At 38.4% G+C, this 17,111-nt stretch overlaps 1 protein-coding gene, 1 long non-coding RNA gene and 1 pseudogene across 2 annotated transcripts; 1 reads left to right on the top strand and 2 right to left on the bottom strand.

Moving 5' to 3' along the window:
• Positions 1-1,740: 1,740 nt before the first annotated feature.
• LOC114553940 (UDP-glucuronosyltransferase 2B14 pseudogene) lies at positions 1,741-2,889 on the top strand (annotated as a pseudogene).
• Positions 2,890-12,153: 9,264 nt separating this feature from the next.
• On the bottom strand, positions 12,154-13,164 carry LOC114560834 (uncharacterized). Its single transcript, XR_003693247.1, has 3 exons — positions 13,094-13,164; positions 12,935-13,003; positions 12,154-12,500 (listed from the first exon to the last, which is right to left on the bottom strand). It is a non-coding gene; the product is annotated as an uncharacterized LOC114560834 (long non-coding RNA).
• A 259-nt stretch (positions 13,165-13,423) lies between these two features.
• On the bottom strand, positions 13,424-15,314 carry LOC114553866 (uncharacterized). The gene is made up of 6 exons (XM_028575339.1): positions 15,209-15,314; positions 14,804-15,130; positions 14,570-14,665; positions 14,311-14,338; positions 13,980-14,062; positions 13,424-13,458 (listed from the first exon to the last, which is right to left on the bottom strand). The coding sequence occupies exons 1-6, from the start codon at positions 15,243-15,245 to the stop codon at positions 13,424-13,426; spliced, it is 606 nt and encodes a 201-aa protein (XP_028431140.1). The 5' UTR covers positions 15,246-15,314.
• Positions 15,315-17,111: the final 1,797 nt, after the last annotated feature.

Raw genomic sequence — 17,111 nt, 5'->3', positions numbered from 1 at the left:
GTGTACTGTACATTCAGAAGACCACAGTCACACAAACACAATCTATAGATCACAATTCAGTGAGTGCCACGCAGGTCAGATACTCCTCTTCAGGGTTACACATAGTTAACAGAGTTAGATAATAGTTTCTCTATTCATTCTGCTTGACTGTGTGTGAAAGAGGGGGTGGCCTTTCTTGCCCAGACTTGAGTGTCTCTGGCTGCCCTTCCTTTCAGCCTGAGGACAAATCCCACATTCTTTATGGGACTGTAATCCTTAGTAACAGATTAGTGCAGAGGCACTGTGGATCCAGGATGTTTTAAGCCGTATGTAGCTTAGCACAAAAGTTAGCTCCATCAAAAGTGAAAATAGTTCTAATAACAACTCCAAATCTTTCTTGTTATTGTATTGGCGTTGCATGCAGATACCTCAGATTATGTAATTCTGTAGAGAAATGTAGTAAAGGGCCTTAGGTTCACTACACCACTATCAACATCTCCAATAACCAGGAAGACTTTCTATGTTTGGGCAGCTGAGCAGCTCATCCTTTGGTTGAGCCTGCACTGCCTCTGCATGGCCATGTCTTCACATTACAGCTGAAAAAGATCAACAAAGGCACCGCCAGCACGAACATGTTGGTTATTGTAATGATAAAATCTGTAACATTCCAGTTCCAGTTACTTCTCCGCTAAATATAGAGACTGTAAATAAAAATGGCAAACAACAAGCACAGATAGAGAATGTAAGGCATTTTTTATATTTTTTTATTTAAACCAAACAAAGATAGATAAGACGAATCAAGGGTGAAAAGAAGAGAAGAGTTCAGCAAGTGAGGGCTTCTACTGAGTTGGTCAGTTTAACAGTTTCTCATCACCTACTATCTACCTTTATCTGTTTCTTGGCCCAGGATTCTTTCAATTCCTTCATATCAGCCCATTCATATTATTTTTATCTTGTATCCACTTGTCTCCTTTTTTATAATAGGTAAAAAGGTTTTGCATGTAATTAAAAAATAAAACAAATATCAAAACATGGAATGCATCTGAGGCAGAGTTGCAATAGTAAATAAATCCACCCACAAGTCAGATTGGTCTGGGATCCTGAGGGGAGAAAATGTTACACCAACTTTGTACTTTGTTATCTAACAATATACAATATTAAACTATTAAAGTAACAAAGGTTTTTCATCTTATTGGTGATTTTGTATGTGCATACATTTCAAAATCTTCCTCTAAAAAGAGCATGTCATTGACTATAAAAATAAAGGCAATGTGCTACTTAGAATTAAAAAAAAAACAGTATTTACACAAGGAGGTACTAATAAGTAGCTCTAACACATTTCTGCCCACAGCTTCAACAAAGAGGCCACATTGTTGTCAATCCCTGAAGAAAAGCCCAAAGAAATGCTTATCTATAATCCCCTTATATAAGCTTTTCTGGAACTTATAGTTATATATTCAGTGGTAACTTTGGTCTTTCACACCAACATTGAAGCACATGCATGCTCGGAGCTACTTCATGTAAAACAGGTATGTTGCAGTTTAATCCTGCATGTAATACATGTATTTTTATGCCATTTAAGCTAGTTTTCTTACTAGGAGGGATAAAAAATGCTGTTGTTTTCGTCCTTTCAGGTTAAAGATGCCCTCCCAAGGAAATGCAGCTTTTCTGCTTGTATTATCTATTGTGTTCTTGTCGTGGAGAATTTGTCATGTAGGGAAGATTTTGATTGTTCCTTTAGAGGGAAGCCACTGGGTGAACATGGACATTATGATCAAAGCCCTCCACTCTCGAGGACACTCTGTTGATGTGGTACGAACCAATAAAAGGTGGTACATCCAGGATAACTCTCCGCACTACAGGACCATCACAGTTCCTGTCATTTAATCATGACTTCATTAACTCAATCATAAAAAAGATCATTGATAAAGAAAGGGGGGAGAGCTCAGTTTGGAGCTTTGCAAGTTTGCAGGCTGAGATGTTTACTGCCATGTTTAACATGAATCAAATAATGTGCAAATTGGCTACTAACATGTTTAAAGATAAATATTTAATGAATAGTTTAAAGGAGAGTAAGTATGACCTGGTCCTTACTGACCCAGCATGGGGTACAGGTATAATGTTGAGAAAATCTCCTTTTCTCTGTCATTTGGCAAGCTCAGGATGGACTTTTAATTCATCCTCAATATCAAGCTGTTTGTGATCAGTTCTTTGGCCCAGAAGTCAGATATAGTGACTTATTACAGGGAGCAGATCTGTGGCTCATGAGAGTGGACTTTGTCTTTGAGTTCCCTCAACCCACCATGCCTAACGTTATCTATATTGGCGGATTCCAGTGTGAACCAGCAAAACCTCTTCCTGAACACATGTCTCTGGGGACTTTTGTGAGTGAACTTCCTGCTGATATAACAAACGTGATCGCGGCAGCTTTTGCTAAATTACCCCAGAAAGTCATCTGGAGGCATAAAGGTGAAACTCTGGGCAACAACACTTTGATACCAGCCTTTTAGGACATCCCAAGATGGGCTTATGGAGGAACAAACGGAGTTCAAGAACTTTGATCCCAGTTGTGGGTCTATCTGTGTTTTTTGATCAATATGACAACCTGCTGCGTCTAAAACAGAGAGGGGCTGCTATCTACCATTTAGTGGATAAAGACATCCTGGAAGATGAAAGTCCTGAATTTGTACAGGATGAACATGGAGGCTGGAGATCTGCCAATAACGCTGATGGAGAGCCCTCTTCTGGATAGAGTTTGTCATGAGGCAAAGGTGCAGCTCACCTGAGAACAGAGTCCTACAGAATGACCTGGTATTCCTACCACTCTGTAGATGTAGCTCTATCTTTTCTGGCTACTGTTGCAGTGATTACTTTTCTCCCTCTTGTGTTTGTCAGATTTGCTTGTCTTGAGAAACGCATGAAAAGAAAAACAAATAAGAAATGACAATCACTGAACTCAGTCCTGCACTGTAAAACCTGCTGAGTTAGTTCAACTCAAACCATTTGAGGAAACCGATTGCCTTAAATAATTTAAGTTTATTAACTCAAACAATTTAAGCATAAAAATATATTTGATTTGTGTCCAAGTAACTCCATTACATATTGTTACGATGACTTGGGTAAAAAAGTACTTATTCCATTCAGTTTATATAACTTATATCTATCAAGTATATTTCACTCAAATGTTGCATTTCTCCAAACGTATTAAAAATGTGTTAATAGAATTCATCTGATTCAAGTAAGACTAACTTAAATCAATCTTCTTTATACAAATGTTACAACTTAAGTTTCATTTACTCAGTTTATTTCCACTAAAGAAAATTATCATGTATTAGTTGTGACAACTTTAAACTTGGTTGTGGCTACTCAATTAATTTGAGGAAACCGATTGCCTTAAACCTTTTAAGTGGCATTAACACAATATAAACACAATTGTCTGACACAACTTCAACTATTTATTTAGTTGAATGCTGAATAACAATAAAACATTTCAATGTCCACAGCTTTCAAAAGAAATAACGTGTCACATAATAATACAACATGTTTGTCACTACAGCTTAAGTAGAAAGCCAACCAACACAGATGTAATTGTGTGGACAAGTATCTGTTTCAACACAGAAATCTAGTAAAAAAATACCTTTAAACTGAAATCATTACATTATTAATAAGTGCCTATGTTTCTCACTACAGTTTAAGTAGAAAGCCAACCAACCCAGCTCTAATTGTGTTGAAGTGTCTGTTTTAACACAGAAATCTTGTACAAAAATACTTTTAAACTGAAAACATTACATTATTAATCGTTGCCCGCATTTCTCACTACAGCTTAAGTAGAAAGCCAACCAACCCAGTTGTAATTGTGTAGACCAGAATCTGTTTCAACACAGAAATCTAAACAGAAACAGTTTTGGCATGCAAGCCAAAAGATAATTTTCAGAACACTACTGACTTTCAACAAAAGAACATGTTAACACCTTTACTCTAGCTCATTTCTCAAGGCTTGTAACTTAGGTTTAAGCTGCTTTCTTCCATCATCAAGGTTTAAGAGGACAACCTGGTTGAACTCAAAGAAGCCACTTAGCTTCTCAGGATAGCTCAAATGAAGGGCATAGATCAGTCCAAACAAAATCACCAGTGAATCAGTCCAAGATCTGTGAGACATTACAACCTGATCCTCAAGGACAATTGACACATGGTGAGTTTCAAAGGGAACTCCAGCAGGCACCTCCTCTTCATTCACCACTTCCACCAGCGCCACTGCTCCATCCTGGTTTGCCTCCAACTCATCCTGAAAAGGGAATACATGTTCAGGGTGTGGGAGTGTAATTGTACAAATCATTAAGCTTACAAAAAGCTTAATGATGTAAAAGAAAACATTGTTATTTTACCTACAGGTAGAAACAATATCAAACTAGAACTGCAAGTAGGTATGACGGGGTCCAAGCCTCCCCGGTGCGAGTCGCCCCTGATGACACGTGGAGCCCATGAAAACGGAACCCGCGAAAGGAAAACCCAAAGCATGATGGAAATTTCACTAAGTGCGAGTTCCAAAGTCCAAAGAGTCTCCAAAGTGAAATGCAATAGCAAATTTCCCATTCATCCGAGTAAAAGGCCAAAACACTTCTTCCTCAATTATAAAACTAAAGGCAGATCATCACCAAATTGGGTGTAGAACCACAGAGTGACATGTAGAAAAATAATCTCAAGTTTTGTGATGATTGCATTTAGTGCTATTGAAAATTTCCCATTTAAATACATTTACTTATTTGCCAAACACGTCTACGTTCATTATATCGCCCCTTGGCCGATCTTCACAAAATTTGGTACAGCGGCTCGGAGTGGGAAGTCGAACAATAATGCCAAGTTTAGATCTGATACCTATTAATTTGGCCAAGATGAAGTTAGTGTTTTGTGGCTATCTACGAAAATTTGTTTGGTTTTAAATTGCACATAACATAGCAAAGTTCTTTTGATAACTTTGTGTCTGGTCCATCTGGAGATGTTAGGTACCAGGTTTCATGGAGATCAGACGTACGGCCTAGGAGGAGTTGGAAAAAGTTGGTTTTGCACATTGCGCGATATTGTGAAAAAACTTCTTAGCAGAAATGGGCGTGGCCCATATCCTGTGATTCAGCTTGATTCAAGGAGCATGTGTGATGTAAGGTTTTCTAATGCAATGTGTAATGTGGGAGTTATAGGCAAAAACACGTTTGACGTCGTCATAGCGCCACCTAGGGGTCGATGTGTGTAATATTTGGTATGTGAAGTCCATTCGTAGAATTTGGTTGGGAACCCCAGAGGGTCATGGCAAACAAAAATCAGTTTCAGGCTGATAGCATTCATTTTGGCTAAGATATGGCAAAGTTTGTGTTTTCGTAGCTAGCTACACAAATTTGGTTGTGCGTAATTTGTGCAATTTTTATCCAATAAATATTATTTTGATCACTTTTTGTTAAGTTGGTCTGGAGATTCCACCGACCAAGTTTCGTGCAGATCGGTCACACGTTCTAGGAGGAGTTAGAAAACGTAGGTTTACGATAAATTGTGATTTTTCGCGCATAAAAGTCTAGGTCTAGTCCGGGTCTTCACTTGTTACCAAGGTTTAGCTCAGAATATCTGATAAAGTGATTGTTTTACAGATAAGGTTTCCTCTTTTTTTAACTGATTCAAGACATAATCAAGGCTACCATGAGCATTTAAAACCCATTGATCTGGACTTAATGTAGAAGTTTTCTGAGTTTAGAAAGGCACAAACAAATTACAAAGAGATGAGTAGGAGGTCTATGGTGTTGAGTTATTTTATAAACCTTTAACTTCTGTTACAATTTTGGGAACAGATAATTTGCTTAATGTGTCTGTCCATGATGAGACCTGATTTTCATGCACATTTAAATTTTTCTTTTACCTGAACACCACTTAAAGTATAGTCTTTAAAAATCTAGACCAACTTTTAATTATAGAATTTAGAAGTATTTCTGCCTGACTATAAATGATATAGTGTTGATGAACAACAAAAATTCAAAAATACCTTGCAGGTTTTGAAGACCTCTGATGAATCCTCCTTTATGTACAGCGGTAGGCCGGCCGGGGCTGCTGTTCGAGCTGCCGTGATGTTGTTCGTGTCCTGTTGCACAAACAAAGACAAAGTATGCACGTTAGGTTCTGCAGTTCCGTCCACATTCAACATCAATGTAATGCGTTAAAAAAATGTTTACCTGTTCCTCATATGTCATCAAAAGGTCTTGCATCTTTTCGCCAAAACTTCCATTCTTCCTCTTTTTGTAGAGCTTCAACAGCTGTACTTGTCAAGTGCAGCAAAGAAGGAGTATGGTAGATTTTGATTGGTGATCCTGTGGAATTCACTGTAGAGTTGCATAGAAAACAAAAGCACAAGTTGTTTGTTTTTTTTAAATCAACTTGCATCATTCATTAACTTTAAACCACATAAGACTGTAAGAAAAAAAAAAACTTTAGACAAATAGACAAACCATATTAACATTATATTAACACTAATAATGTTATGTTCTTTATCCAGATCAAAGAGTGCTGCAATCATGACTTAGACAGTATGTCTTGTCAACCTTTTAAGTTTTTACTCACTTGGGCTTCACAAAAGAGTGCAGGCCATCTGTCTTTCAGTTCAGCAATGGGAGGAGCTGAATTCACAATTTCTTCACGCCTGAGTGCAAAGGTGCGCTGCATATGTTGATGGATCATAATCATGTCTCTATCAACCATTGTCTTCTTGAACTGCTCCCCCATCTCAAGCCTCTGGTTCTCCAGTGTGTCCTTAGTTTCTCCTTGGGGATAATTGGGCAGGAAGTTAATTTCTCCTCTTCTGGTTCTTTTGATGTTGGCCTTGGATGCTGCACCTTCTGGATAGGTCCTGCTGCAGCCATGACAATATTTTTAGTACTAGGATATGCTTTATGCTTGTATATTTCAGCAGCCATTCCTTCTAGTATGTTGCGTTTTTGATCCCTAGTTAAGCTTACAGTTTTCCCCTCTTTGACAAATGCAGAGTTGCCCTCTCTTAGAGCATGCTCCACCTCGTAGGAGAATGTTGGAATAACAAAGATCTCTGGCCATCGGCAAAGACGCTTTGGTTAATCTGTGTTATCAGACAGTAACACTGTATCATCTGTGCTGGTTGAACTGAGATCTGGCTCAACAAATCTAACTATCTTAATGGTTGCCTTGGATGGAAGGTCCTCGATGTTAACTAAATTGCATAAGGCATTGTCAAATTCTGGGTCTTGAAACTGAAGACGAAGGTCATAGGCAAGGTTCAACTTCTTCTTTATCTCAACTATGAGAGCATTTACAGTCTCAGGATGAGAGGGCAAAATAAGCCTCTCAGCATTGACATCATCAAGGATGACCCTTAGTTTCAGGACATCAGTCGCTTCCATTTACACTGTGTTAGGGAAACCTGTAACATAAAACAGACAGAGCTACTAGCTGCCTAGACCACCAACACATTATCTATCTGAGCTTCATTAACCATACAAACAAGACAGTGGTAACAATCTAAACATCAGACTATCCCAAAATATCAAAGTATTGGTTAAACATTTTAAAACAGAGTATGGTATGATTAGGATATCCAAAGTGTACTCAGAGACAATAAACCACCACATTGCATGTATTAACCTTTGTTATGACACATAATAGAAAATAGACATTACCTTTAATTATGTTGTCCAATGTGTCCATTAAGGTGATCACTAGTGTTTATTGAAGGTACAGACAGATCTTTAACCTCCCTTAGGTCCCTGAGAAGAAGGCTGGGGATGTGCCGCTCTCTCACTAGGACACTGGAATGAAATGCTTAGTTGTGAGAATTAGCTTGCTTGAAACCCTGTAAGCAAACAGTGGCATTTGGTCAGTTAGCTGACATGCAGATTTCACCGTATGGCCCTTGCTTTTATGATCTGTTAGCTCATATGACCGCAAATGCTCAACATACCAGGCCTCATAGTCTTTCAGTAGAAAGAAGATGTCATTTCTGATAAGTAATATGTTTCTGATCTCTTTAAACACAGGCAAGGCAGCATGTGCCCCAGTGCAAACAAACATGCCAGTCACAAAAGTTGTGCCTTCAATAGTAACCTGTTTTGTGCCATATACACTGCTGCTGTCTGTGATGCTCGATAATAACGCATGTGTATCAGTAGGCAATGACTCAACATAAACAGACTCCACTTTGGAAGTCTGTACTGGTGGCTTGAAAAATCTTGGTGATGACAAATAGAATGCCATCATGTTTTGGTGTCTCTCTGCCAAAGTTTTCAACACATTTTTGTAGTTATGAGTGCCACGAGCAACTGCATGGAAGACTTTGTGCTTCCCCTCAAATCTCATTGTCCACAGATACACCAGAGGACCAAAGCACTTTATGAGATGAGGATAATGCTCAATGTAATGATGCTTTGGCCGTAACCGTAAGTTGGGGAATACTTCCTGAAGCAGCTGCCTGTGATCTGAAATCTTACAGGCCATGTACTGAATGGTATCATCTGTGAAAGTATGAGACATGGTAAGCTCAACTACATCTTTTAATTCCATTAGCACCTCCCAGAATTTGTCCCCTTCAGGGACTCTGGAGCCAATGAGGTCAGGTAGCAGTCTAAGGAGAGCGTGGTTCTCATGCCCATTCCCACCAATTGTTCCTCGAGTGGCAAAACTTTGAGGAATCGGGTGAGGGCGTTTAACCTTATCAGAATGTTGGAAGGGAAATGACAGTATTGCCCTATTCAGCTCTTCCAAAGTGAAATACTTCCTTGCAATCAAACCCTTCAAAGAATGTGCCAACTCAACAGGAACCACACCTTCAAACAGGTCAGGAAGGATGTCAGGTGGAAATCCTGTGACAGGATGGAAATATGAGAGATGGTCAGAGAGAACACAACTGTGTTTTACACCGTAATTCTCTTCACTGTCATTGTTGTGCATTTCTTGAACAAGGTTATCATGCACATTTTTGGTTCTCATCTTGAAACTACCAGTGACTGCATTTGATGTTTGCATATCTGTCTGGGTGGCAAGACAACATCTGCAAATATATGTAGCCCTGAAACTCTCATTGAAACCAGCTAGCCCATGGGCAGCAAGTTTATCAGCTGCAACAGAGTACACTGTGCCTTTGAGAGAGTGACCAAATGTCTCAATGTAAACACCCTCTTTCTCAAGAGTTTTTAGGTCACTCAAGAGAGGTGCAAAAACCTTTTTTGTCTATCACCTATGTTGGTGATAGACGGGCCAAATCAACCAATCAGATCCACGAAGCGTATGAAAATGCAACCACCAGCCCGCCCCTGCTTCTGCAGGCAAAGCATAGCTCGTAAGCTCAGCATGCAAGCAACATGTCGGTAAAGGATATTTGCCGTTTGTGTAACGAGAATTTAGGAAGAAAAGGCACCATTTCAGGTTCCCGGACCATATTCCAAAAGAAGGATCCAAGAGAAACCAACGCTGATTGGCCCGGTCGTTTGGCTAACGGCTCCAAATTTTCTCTGCCTCAAGATGCCAGACTGATCTGCGGGTAGAAAACTCTGGAGCTTGCGAGATCAGGATGGTCTCATGAGGCTAATATAGGCTACCCTTGCCAAAAAAGGACTGCACCCCCATAACTCAGGATTGCAAAGGCTGACAAAGACAAACTTTTCGGGACTTTTAGTAGACCTCATAACATGCAAGTATAGAAAATTGTGTGACTGTCAGACGTTGCTGTCCTGAGTTGGGGGGGGCAGTCGTATTTCGGCAGGCAGTCTTTTTTCGGCACAACACCGGGACTCCCGCAACAGCCAAAACGCACGGATCCAGAGCGTCGCACAGGCTGCCTCTGCGATACATGTGAGAGAAAACATGCAGATATGAGAACAGCACTCTGTGTGGCTCTATATTCTGCAAGCGGAATTACGGGAAAACAACGCACATGCATAGTTTGCCAGACCCTCTGGAGACAGTGATACGCAGCTTATTCCTGCAGTAAGAACAGCCTGTGATTGCTTATTCACCACTTAAGGTATAGCTATGTCTTATAACCGCTGTGGATTAATTGGGTGTAAGTGCGTTAGCTGTAAGTGTGTGATCATATTACCAATACTTAAACTTTCCCACAAATTTAAGTGTACTCAAAACAACTCAGTTTTTACTTCAACAATTCATTTTTGAGTTAGGTTAAATTCATGTGAATGAGTCACTCCAACTTCTTGGGAGGTTTAATTTATGTTAAATTACTTCTTTTATAAAGATGGGCTGTTAGGTTTTACAGGTTCTACAAAAAAAATATTATACATAATTATGTTTAATTATGTTTATGTTTTATGTTATTTTTTATTAACTGAAATGGTATGCATTGCATTTGCATAAAACGAAAATACAACATAAAACAGGTATATCCATGTTCACTGGCTAATGGTCCCATTCACAGGAACAGCAATGATGGTTTGGATGCATATGCGAGCCTTCACTGACTAACAGGAATTCTACTAATTCTTACCATGTAGGATAGAGATTGGTTGTGTAAGAGTTTTTCCTCAAAGCTGTGTAACAATGAGAATAGGCCAGGCCTTTTCCAAGGAGGTGCAGGGTGAGAACCATTGTGACACAATCCAGATTCAGGTTAGGCGGGCAGAGCAAGCACTTAGAAATGCTTGACTGAGCCACTTGCTGTCTGATTAGATTTTTTCTTTCAATGCAGGCTGCTAATACTGCAGTCACTCATTATAAGTAACAAGTTTATTACATTTTAAGGCTGAATGGTAGGTAAAACCTGAGATAGTTTTTCTTCCACGTGATCTGGTATGTAAGGTGACCTCACATGTTCAGACGAAAAATCACAGTGAAAAACAGTTGACATGGCTCACAGTTAAAGCCTCTATATTAATATTAGTGTATCTTTATTTCAGATTCACAAGTAGGTCCATAACAGGAAATACACAAATGAAATATATAAAAAAAGTATATGAACAGAATTGTGTACAGAAGTAACTATCTGTGCATGAAGATGGCCAGGAGTGTTGGTATATTGAGCAAAACTAGATACATATTGAACCAAAATACATACATACATACATACTCTGTACTGCACACTTATTTTACCATATTTGTTATATTGTGTCGAAGTTTGGGGAAATACCTTCAAAAGCAATTTACGAAATATGTGCACATTGCAAAGAAGAGCAATCAGAATAATACATCATACTGGGTATTATGAGCACACTAAACATCTGTTTTTTTTAATTCACATTTGCTGAAATTTATAGACAATGTTACATTTAAAACTGCACAATTTATGTTTAAAGTTAAAGAAAATAATTCACCATGTAACATACGCACAATGTTGAATGAAAGAGACGGGGGATATCATCATTGTATGTTCAAACTACCTCTTGTGCGAACTGCTGTTAAATGCATGTGTGTTTCAGTTTGTGGGGTGACCTTATGGAATGTACTGAACAATGACATCAAACAGAGCCATAATATCAAATATCAAATAAGCTATTTGCTTCCGCCTGCTCCTTCTCGAACTAATCCTTTTTTATTTCTTTGGTTTTTGTTAAATTCTGAATGTTTGTGTTTTATTTTGTGGTTTTCATTTTTTTGTGTTGTTTTCTTTTGCAACATTGTTGATTGTTCAAGATAAATAATAAAATGAAATGAAAGTTGAACATTTCCAGCATTGCACAACGCTGCTCCCTATTGTTTGACGACAAAGTCGTTACTTCATTCTTTCCATCAGCTCCTCCCGGCAGTAATGAGAGAGGGGAGGAAAGCAGCCGCGACACAGATATTGGATGCTCCTCTTGATTGCTAGCTCATCAGCTGAACAACACGGTTAGTCATCGCAATCACTGCTGCTGATGGAGTGCCTTTCTTATCAGATTGGTCATTGCACTGTTGGCTTGAACTTCCATGAGGGGGGACACTGTGGTAACAATGAATGCAGCTGGCTACTAGATTACTGATTGGACAGGGTTACAAAACAAACATGGACAATGGAGACGACAACGTACAATTGTGTCTGATTAAATGAAACAATAGGAATGATTTGTTTTCTACAATGTTTAATACAAATTCAAATCAATCAACACAATTTACAACACCTGCCGTGTTTATTACTAAAAACAAATTGTAGTATATTTTATAAAGCAGTAACACCCAGTCTTTTCATTAAATATGAGAAAGGTAATCTCGCCCTTCTGCGACAAAGAAAGGATCCTTATAAGAATTCTATCCAACCTCCTGCTATATCGCTGTTAAGGTGGACTGTAATCATGTAAAGTTCAGATGTTCGACAGCCACTGCACTTTCAGGAAACATCTTCATTCATCCATTCTAATTATTAACAATTCCTTAATTTCATGAGACACAGACTGAACTAAACATCACAGGCAGGTGTTCCAGTTTTGCATTTAAGTGAAAATAAAATCAGGTGAGGCCTGGATCTGGTGTTTTTTTACGTCTGCAGGACTTGGCATACAAACATGCTGGATTTGGTTCTGCAGGTGGTGGATCATCTGTGGTGAAAAGGTCACATATAAAAAGCGGGTAAATGCCGTGAATGTTTAAAACAGCTTGTGATAGAATTAGCTCTCGTGAGTCCGATAGCATGCTATGAAATACTCTACACATCTGCGCCTCTGCTTTAAATGAAGATGTGGTTTTCCTGTAAGATGCACTAAACTCGCTAACAGAAAAACATGCTCATCTGAAATGGCAACACAGCATCATACTGTGTAATGCCTTCTAAGCTTTATTGTATACTTTATTACTTGCATTATTCTGAATTTCTGTCCCTTTTTTCTTGTTATTGAGCAGTGCAATTAAAAAAAAAAAATCTAAATAACAAGAACAAGTGGTGCATTTGATGAATGACTACTTCTCACATTGCCAACTGCTTTGCTCACTGTGTATGAGCCTGTCGCACTATAATGATACATTTTTCCAGTACCTTTAGCACTCAAAATGTGTCACTTGGCACACATCTGATCAATGTCATTGTCCTCATCATCACCCTCATCTGCATGTCAGAAATCAAAGTCATTGACTTCATTTTCAATATGCAAAGAAAAAACACTTCTGCAGTAGCGCAAAGTAGGCTATCACTTACCTGCAACATCGTACACTCCCTCACAATCATCGGAGTAAATGAAGTCCTCAGCAGCCACAGAATTTTGATAGCTGAGGAAATGTTTTCAATAAATCATAATGACATGTCTTCATATTAAGAATTATAGAAACCGGATGTACAACATTCATTCAGCTCAAATTCAAGTTTATGTATTTCAATAAATGTAGTCAGTTTCATTTAGCAAATTATTATTATTTCTCATGCGGTAAAATGTTACACCTTTACAATATGACATAATAAAGCAAATCTTACTTGCCAAATGCGTAAAAGTGACACGGAAATAATTAGTATTAAAAGAAATCTATAGTCTTACTCTTCTTCCTCCTCCATGCTGAAAGAGTCTCCTGAAAGTTGTAAAGAAGGAAAAATGTTTAAATAGAGAAATAAATGGATTACATGTTGTTCTATTATCACTTTAAATGCATATGTCAATCTAATCAACAAATAATTATAACTGGCACTTTTCGTAAGAAAGTCACAAAGTGCTTTGACGATGACCACAAGACGTGACATGATGAAAATAATTTGAACAAAAAAGAATTACTGTAACAAAATATGGGGAGCTCCTGCTGTATTTCAGGAATTGGGATGACATCATGAATGCATGTAAAAACCATAATCTTTTATGCATTTTAGGTTTTGATCTACGTTAGGAGATAGTTGGCAAAAACACATTTCTATTCCTTAGAAAAATATAAAACCAAATATGAAGGTGTCCCTAATATTTTATACACCCTGGGAGAGGCACTGTTGTATTGACAGGCCGTAATGTAGCTAGATTATGTTTTCTTTCTAAGTCATCATAGGTCATTTCATTATGAACTCCCCAGGGTATGCATTTACTGTAATTCCATTTTCAACATACCCTCTTGTGTGTCCAGATCCTCTCCCTCTGTCTGCACCTGCTGTTCCTCCACCATGTCTGCATTAGCCCGCTGACTCGCCGCACTGTAAGAAAACACAATTCAAGTCCTTTAATCAACTCAGCTTTGGCATATCAGTGGCAAATTCAGTTGTGTATCCAATATATATTAGTTCACTGTAAACATCCTGCATATAAAAAATGTATTTGAGCACAAATCACTGAACACAGCAATGAAAACGTGAAAAACATGACTTTCTGCTTATCTGCTCATAGGTTTGGGAATGCTTTTAAATTCATTAGACAGCATCAGTGAGACTGGGTCAAAACTCACCATGGATTAGATGAAGCTGAGTAGCCAGCTGAAATAGGAAAAACAATAATTTGAAAGTAAAAGAAAGCATGCATACTATATAGTCAAAGTCCTGATGTGATTGGTGTGACAAGCCACTTCAGAAAAGAAGTTACATCTGATTACTAATAACAGATCTTTTTGTTAATCTTTTTTTTGTCCGTCAGTCAATGATAGAACTACTTTAATACAAAATATGAACTCTAAAATGGAGTGATTTGGAGTGATCCGATCCTCTGACCTCGTTTGTTGATCCACCACAGACTCAGACTCAGACCCAGCCATAACATCAGGATTATCACTCCACAAGAGACAAACACTGGGAGGACCCAATTTACTGGAAAGCAAAAGACACCCTTTTTCAAAAGAATTTTTACCATTTAAAAAGAGAACATCTTACTGAAAATGAAAGTGCCATCTAAAGCTCTGAAGCTTTTCTTTTTTACTGCATTTTCAAACCATGAGCAGCTGGTACCTTCACCTGTGACCTCCAGTAATACTGCGTTATTTCCATAGAGTGTTTTCTCATGCTCTCGGATGCATTTAGACGGCAGCACCACGCAGCTGTAATGGCCTGAATCCCTCATGACGGCACCTTTGATGGTGAAAGTCGCCTCCATGCGGGTGACGTTAAATGGTTGCACTTGGAGGATGGTCTCATTCTTCCTTAGGTAAGAGTGGATGAGTTGACATTCACCGAGTGTTTGCAGGGTGTCAGAAACAGTACATCTGAATGCAACATGGTCTCCTTCGCTGACGGTGGACGGCCCAGCGACTGAAATATCTGCCGGGAGAACATTGGCTGTGCGGCAGGAAGGAAAAAATGAGTGGAGAGAAAACAACATTGACACAATGCTTTCATATGGATGAAAATCCTTACATATGACCAGGATCTGAATGACGTTGTCTCCCCTCATGGTTACTTTGGGAAGCGAATTATTCCCAACGGAGTAAACACAGCTGTAGTTTCCACTGTTATCAAGACCAACGCTGTGTATCATAAAGGTAGTGTCATTTTGATCTGGCTTCTGCTTCTTTTTATCGATCCAAATGTCATTCTTGCATAAATAAACCCAAACCATGATCTGTTTCTTTCTTTCAAATGTACTGCAGGTTACATAAAGGTCACTGTCCTCACTTAAAGATTTTTGTTGGGCCAGGATCCTCGCAGGAAAAATATCTGTAACAACAAACAGAAACAGACGTTGAATTGATACGATATACAATTCAAATCAATCATAGTTGAGAATGCAACACACAGATGTGTTTTCCTAAATAAAAGCTTACCGTTAGTGTGGCTTGTGACCTGATTTGCAAGAACACCTTGAAGAAAAGAAAAGTGAATCCTTATACATGTGCGCAAAGGTTCACAGAATTATAAATACAAACAATTAAATAATTAAACATATCACTTGTCAATATACTTACACAGAAGAATGGTGATTGTTTTCATGATTATAAGCAATGTGACACCCATAGACTCCACAGCACCTTGTGAAACCCTGCAGGTGCCTATCAGGTTCTTGTCTGAAATAATAAATGTACAGACACTATAATAAACCACTTCCTGTGCACTCTGTGGTGTCTTGTGACATTTGAACACTTTTGTTCCAAAATTAAATAGCATCAGTTTAAAAATTGTTGTCAGGTAAAACGTTTTCATTTTTGTTCCTCTTCCCCCTGTTTATATCCAGTTTTTGCAGGATGTAACTTCTCAATAGAACACATCAAAACACATTCAGTGATACCTTTAGAAGCTCATTCATTTGATACATCATATACAGTATCTGTTTGTCAGGTCTCCTGCCCTCCTGCAGATCAGCCACACATGGGTTCTGAGTGAGCTTTAATTACATTTATTAGCCAGGGTTTTCTTATCAGATGTGACAGAGAGCTCATACAGTATCTGTCTGTGCTTCCCTGCCAGCGTTCAATTTAATATGGGCTAGATTTTCTATGTAATCACATAGCTTGCTTTCTGCTCTGATATCTATAATGAGACCCTATACAGGACTTAGTTTTTTTTTGCAGCTTGTACCTAACATTGATATTGTAATTTAAGTGTAATATCCATCAGAACATTATATCCAAAACTGGAGCAAAATAAAAAAATAAAAAAGTATGTACATGGGAGAATTTGACCCTTACCCCTGACAGCATCAGACCTGTGGTGTAAGCACTCAGCTATTAAGAGGCAGTGCAGACCCCGCGTAGTAAGAGCGGAAAATTGTATTATGGCCAGGAAGGAGGGTTAGATGAAGAAAATACAGGAATCCAATAAGGTCTTTCATCACTCGTTCTCTATATTCATTGTGATCCAATAAGCTTAGTTAGCTCCAAGGGGGCACACAGGATGTGGAACAGAGCAGAGCCTCGTGGCCTCCTTGAAATTAGTGAGTGAATGAGTCAGAAATACTGGTAGTTCAGAGAAGATACAACAGAGCTCCACCTTACACCTTTACATAACGAGTTTTTAAGATTTATTTACAGACATTATCAATCAAGTAAAACAGAACTAAAATGTTTATATTTATTGATGCGTTTTTGCTTTGCAATTGTAAATATCCAATTCGCAAGGTAACATTTTTTTTTCCAGAGGGCCATTCTATCCAGATCAAACAGCATGTTATGCCTTAAATGCATAAAGTATTAGTATTTATTTTCATAACATGTTACAACTGGGAATTTGTTACAACAGAGATGATGACAAAATGGGTGACATATACCTTTAAAGGCCTTGTTATAATTTGCAGTAGCAAAGACTTACCACATGATGTCACTCT

Source organism: Perca flavescens, chromosome 1 (assembly GCF_004354835.1).
Source record: "Perca flavescens isolate YP-PL-M2 chromosome 1, PFLA_1.0, whole genome shotgun sequence".
NCBI classification, from domain to species: Eukaryota; Metazoa; Chordata; class Actinopteri; order Perciformes; family Percidae; genus Perca; species Perca flavescens.
The sequence above is the reverse complement of the archived record's forward strand: the minus strand, read 5'-3'. Positions and strand labels throughout refer to the sequence as shown.

Bases quoted from the DNA above. Each gene is read 5' to 3' on its own strand.
- LOC114553866 (XM_028575339.1), bottom strand. From the start codon at position 15,245: ATGAGGGGAGACAACGTCATTCAGATCCTGGTCATAT. The intron at 15,131-15,208 runs GTAAGGATTTTC...CCTGCCGCACAG, and splicing joins CATTCAGATCCTGGTCATAT to CCAATGTTCTCCCGGCAGAT. The intron at 14,339-14,569 runs GTCAGAGGATCG...TTCCTATTTCAG, and splicing joins GTGGTGGATCAACAAACGAG to CTGGCTACTCAGCTTCATCT.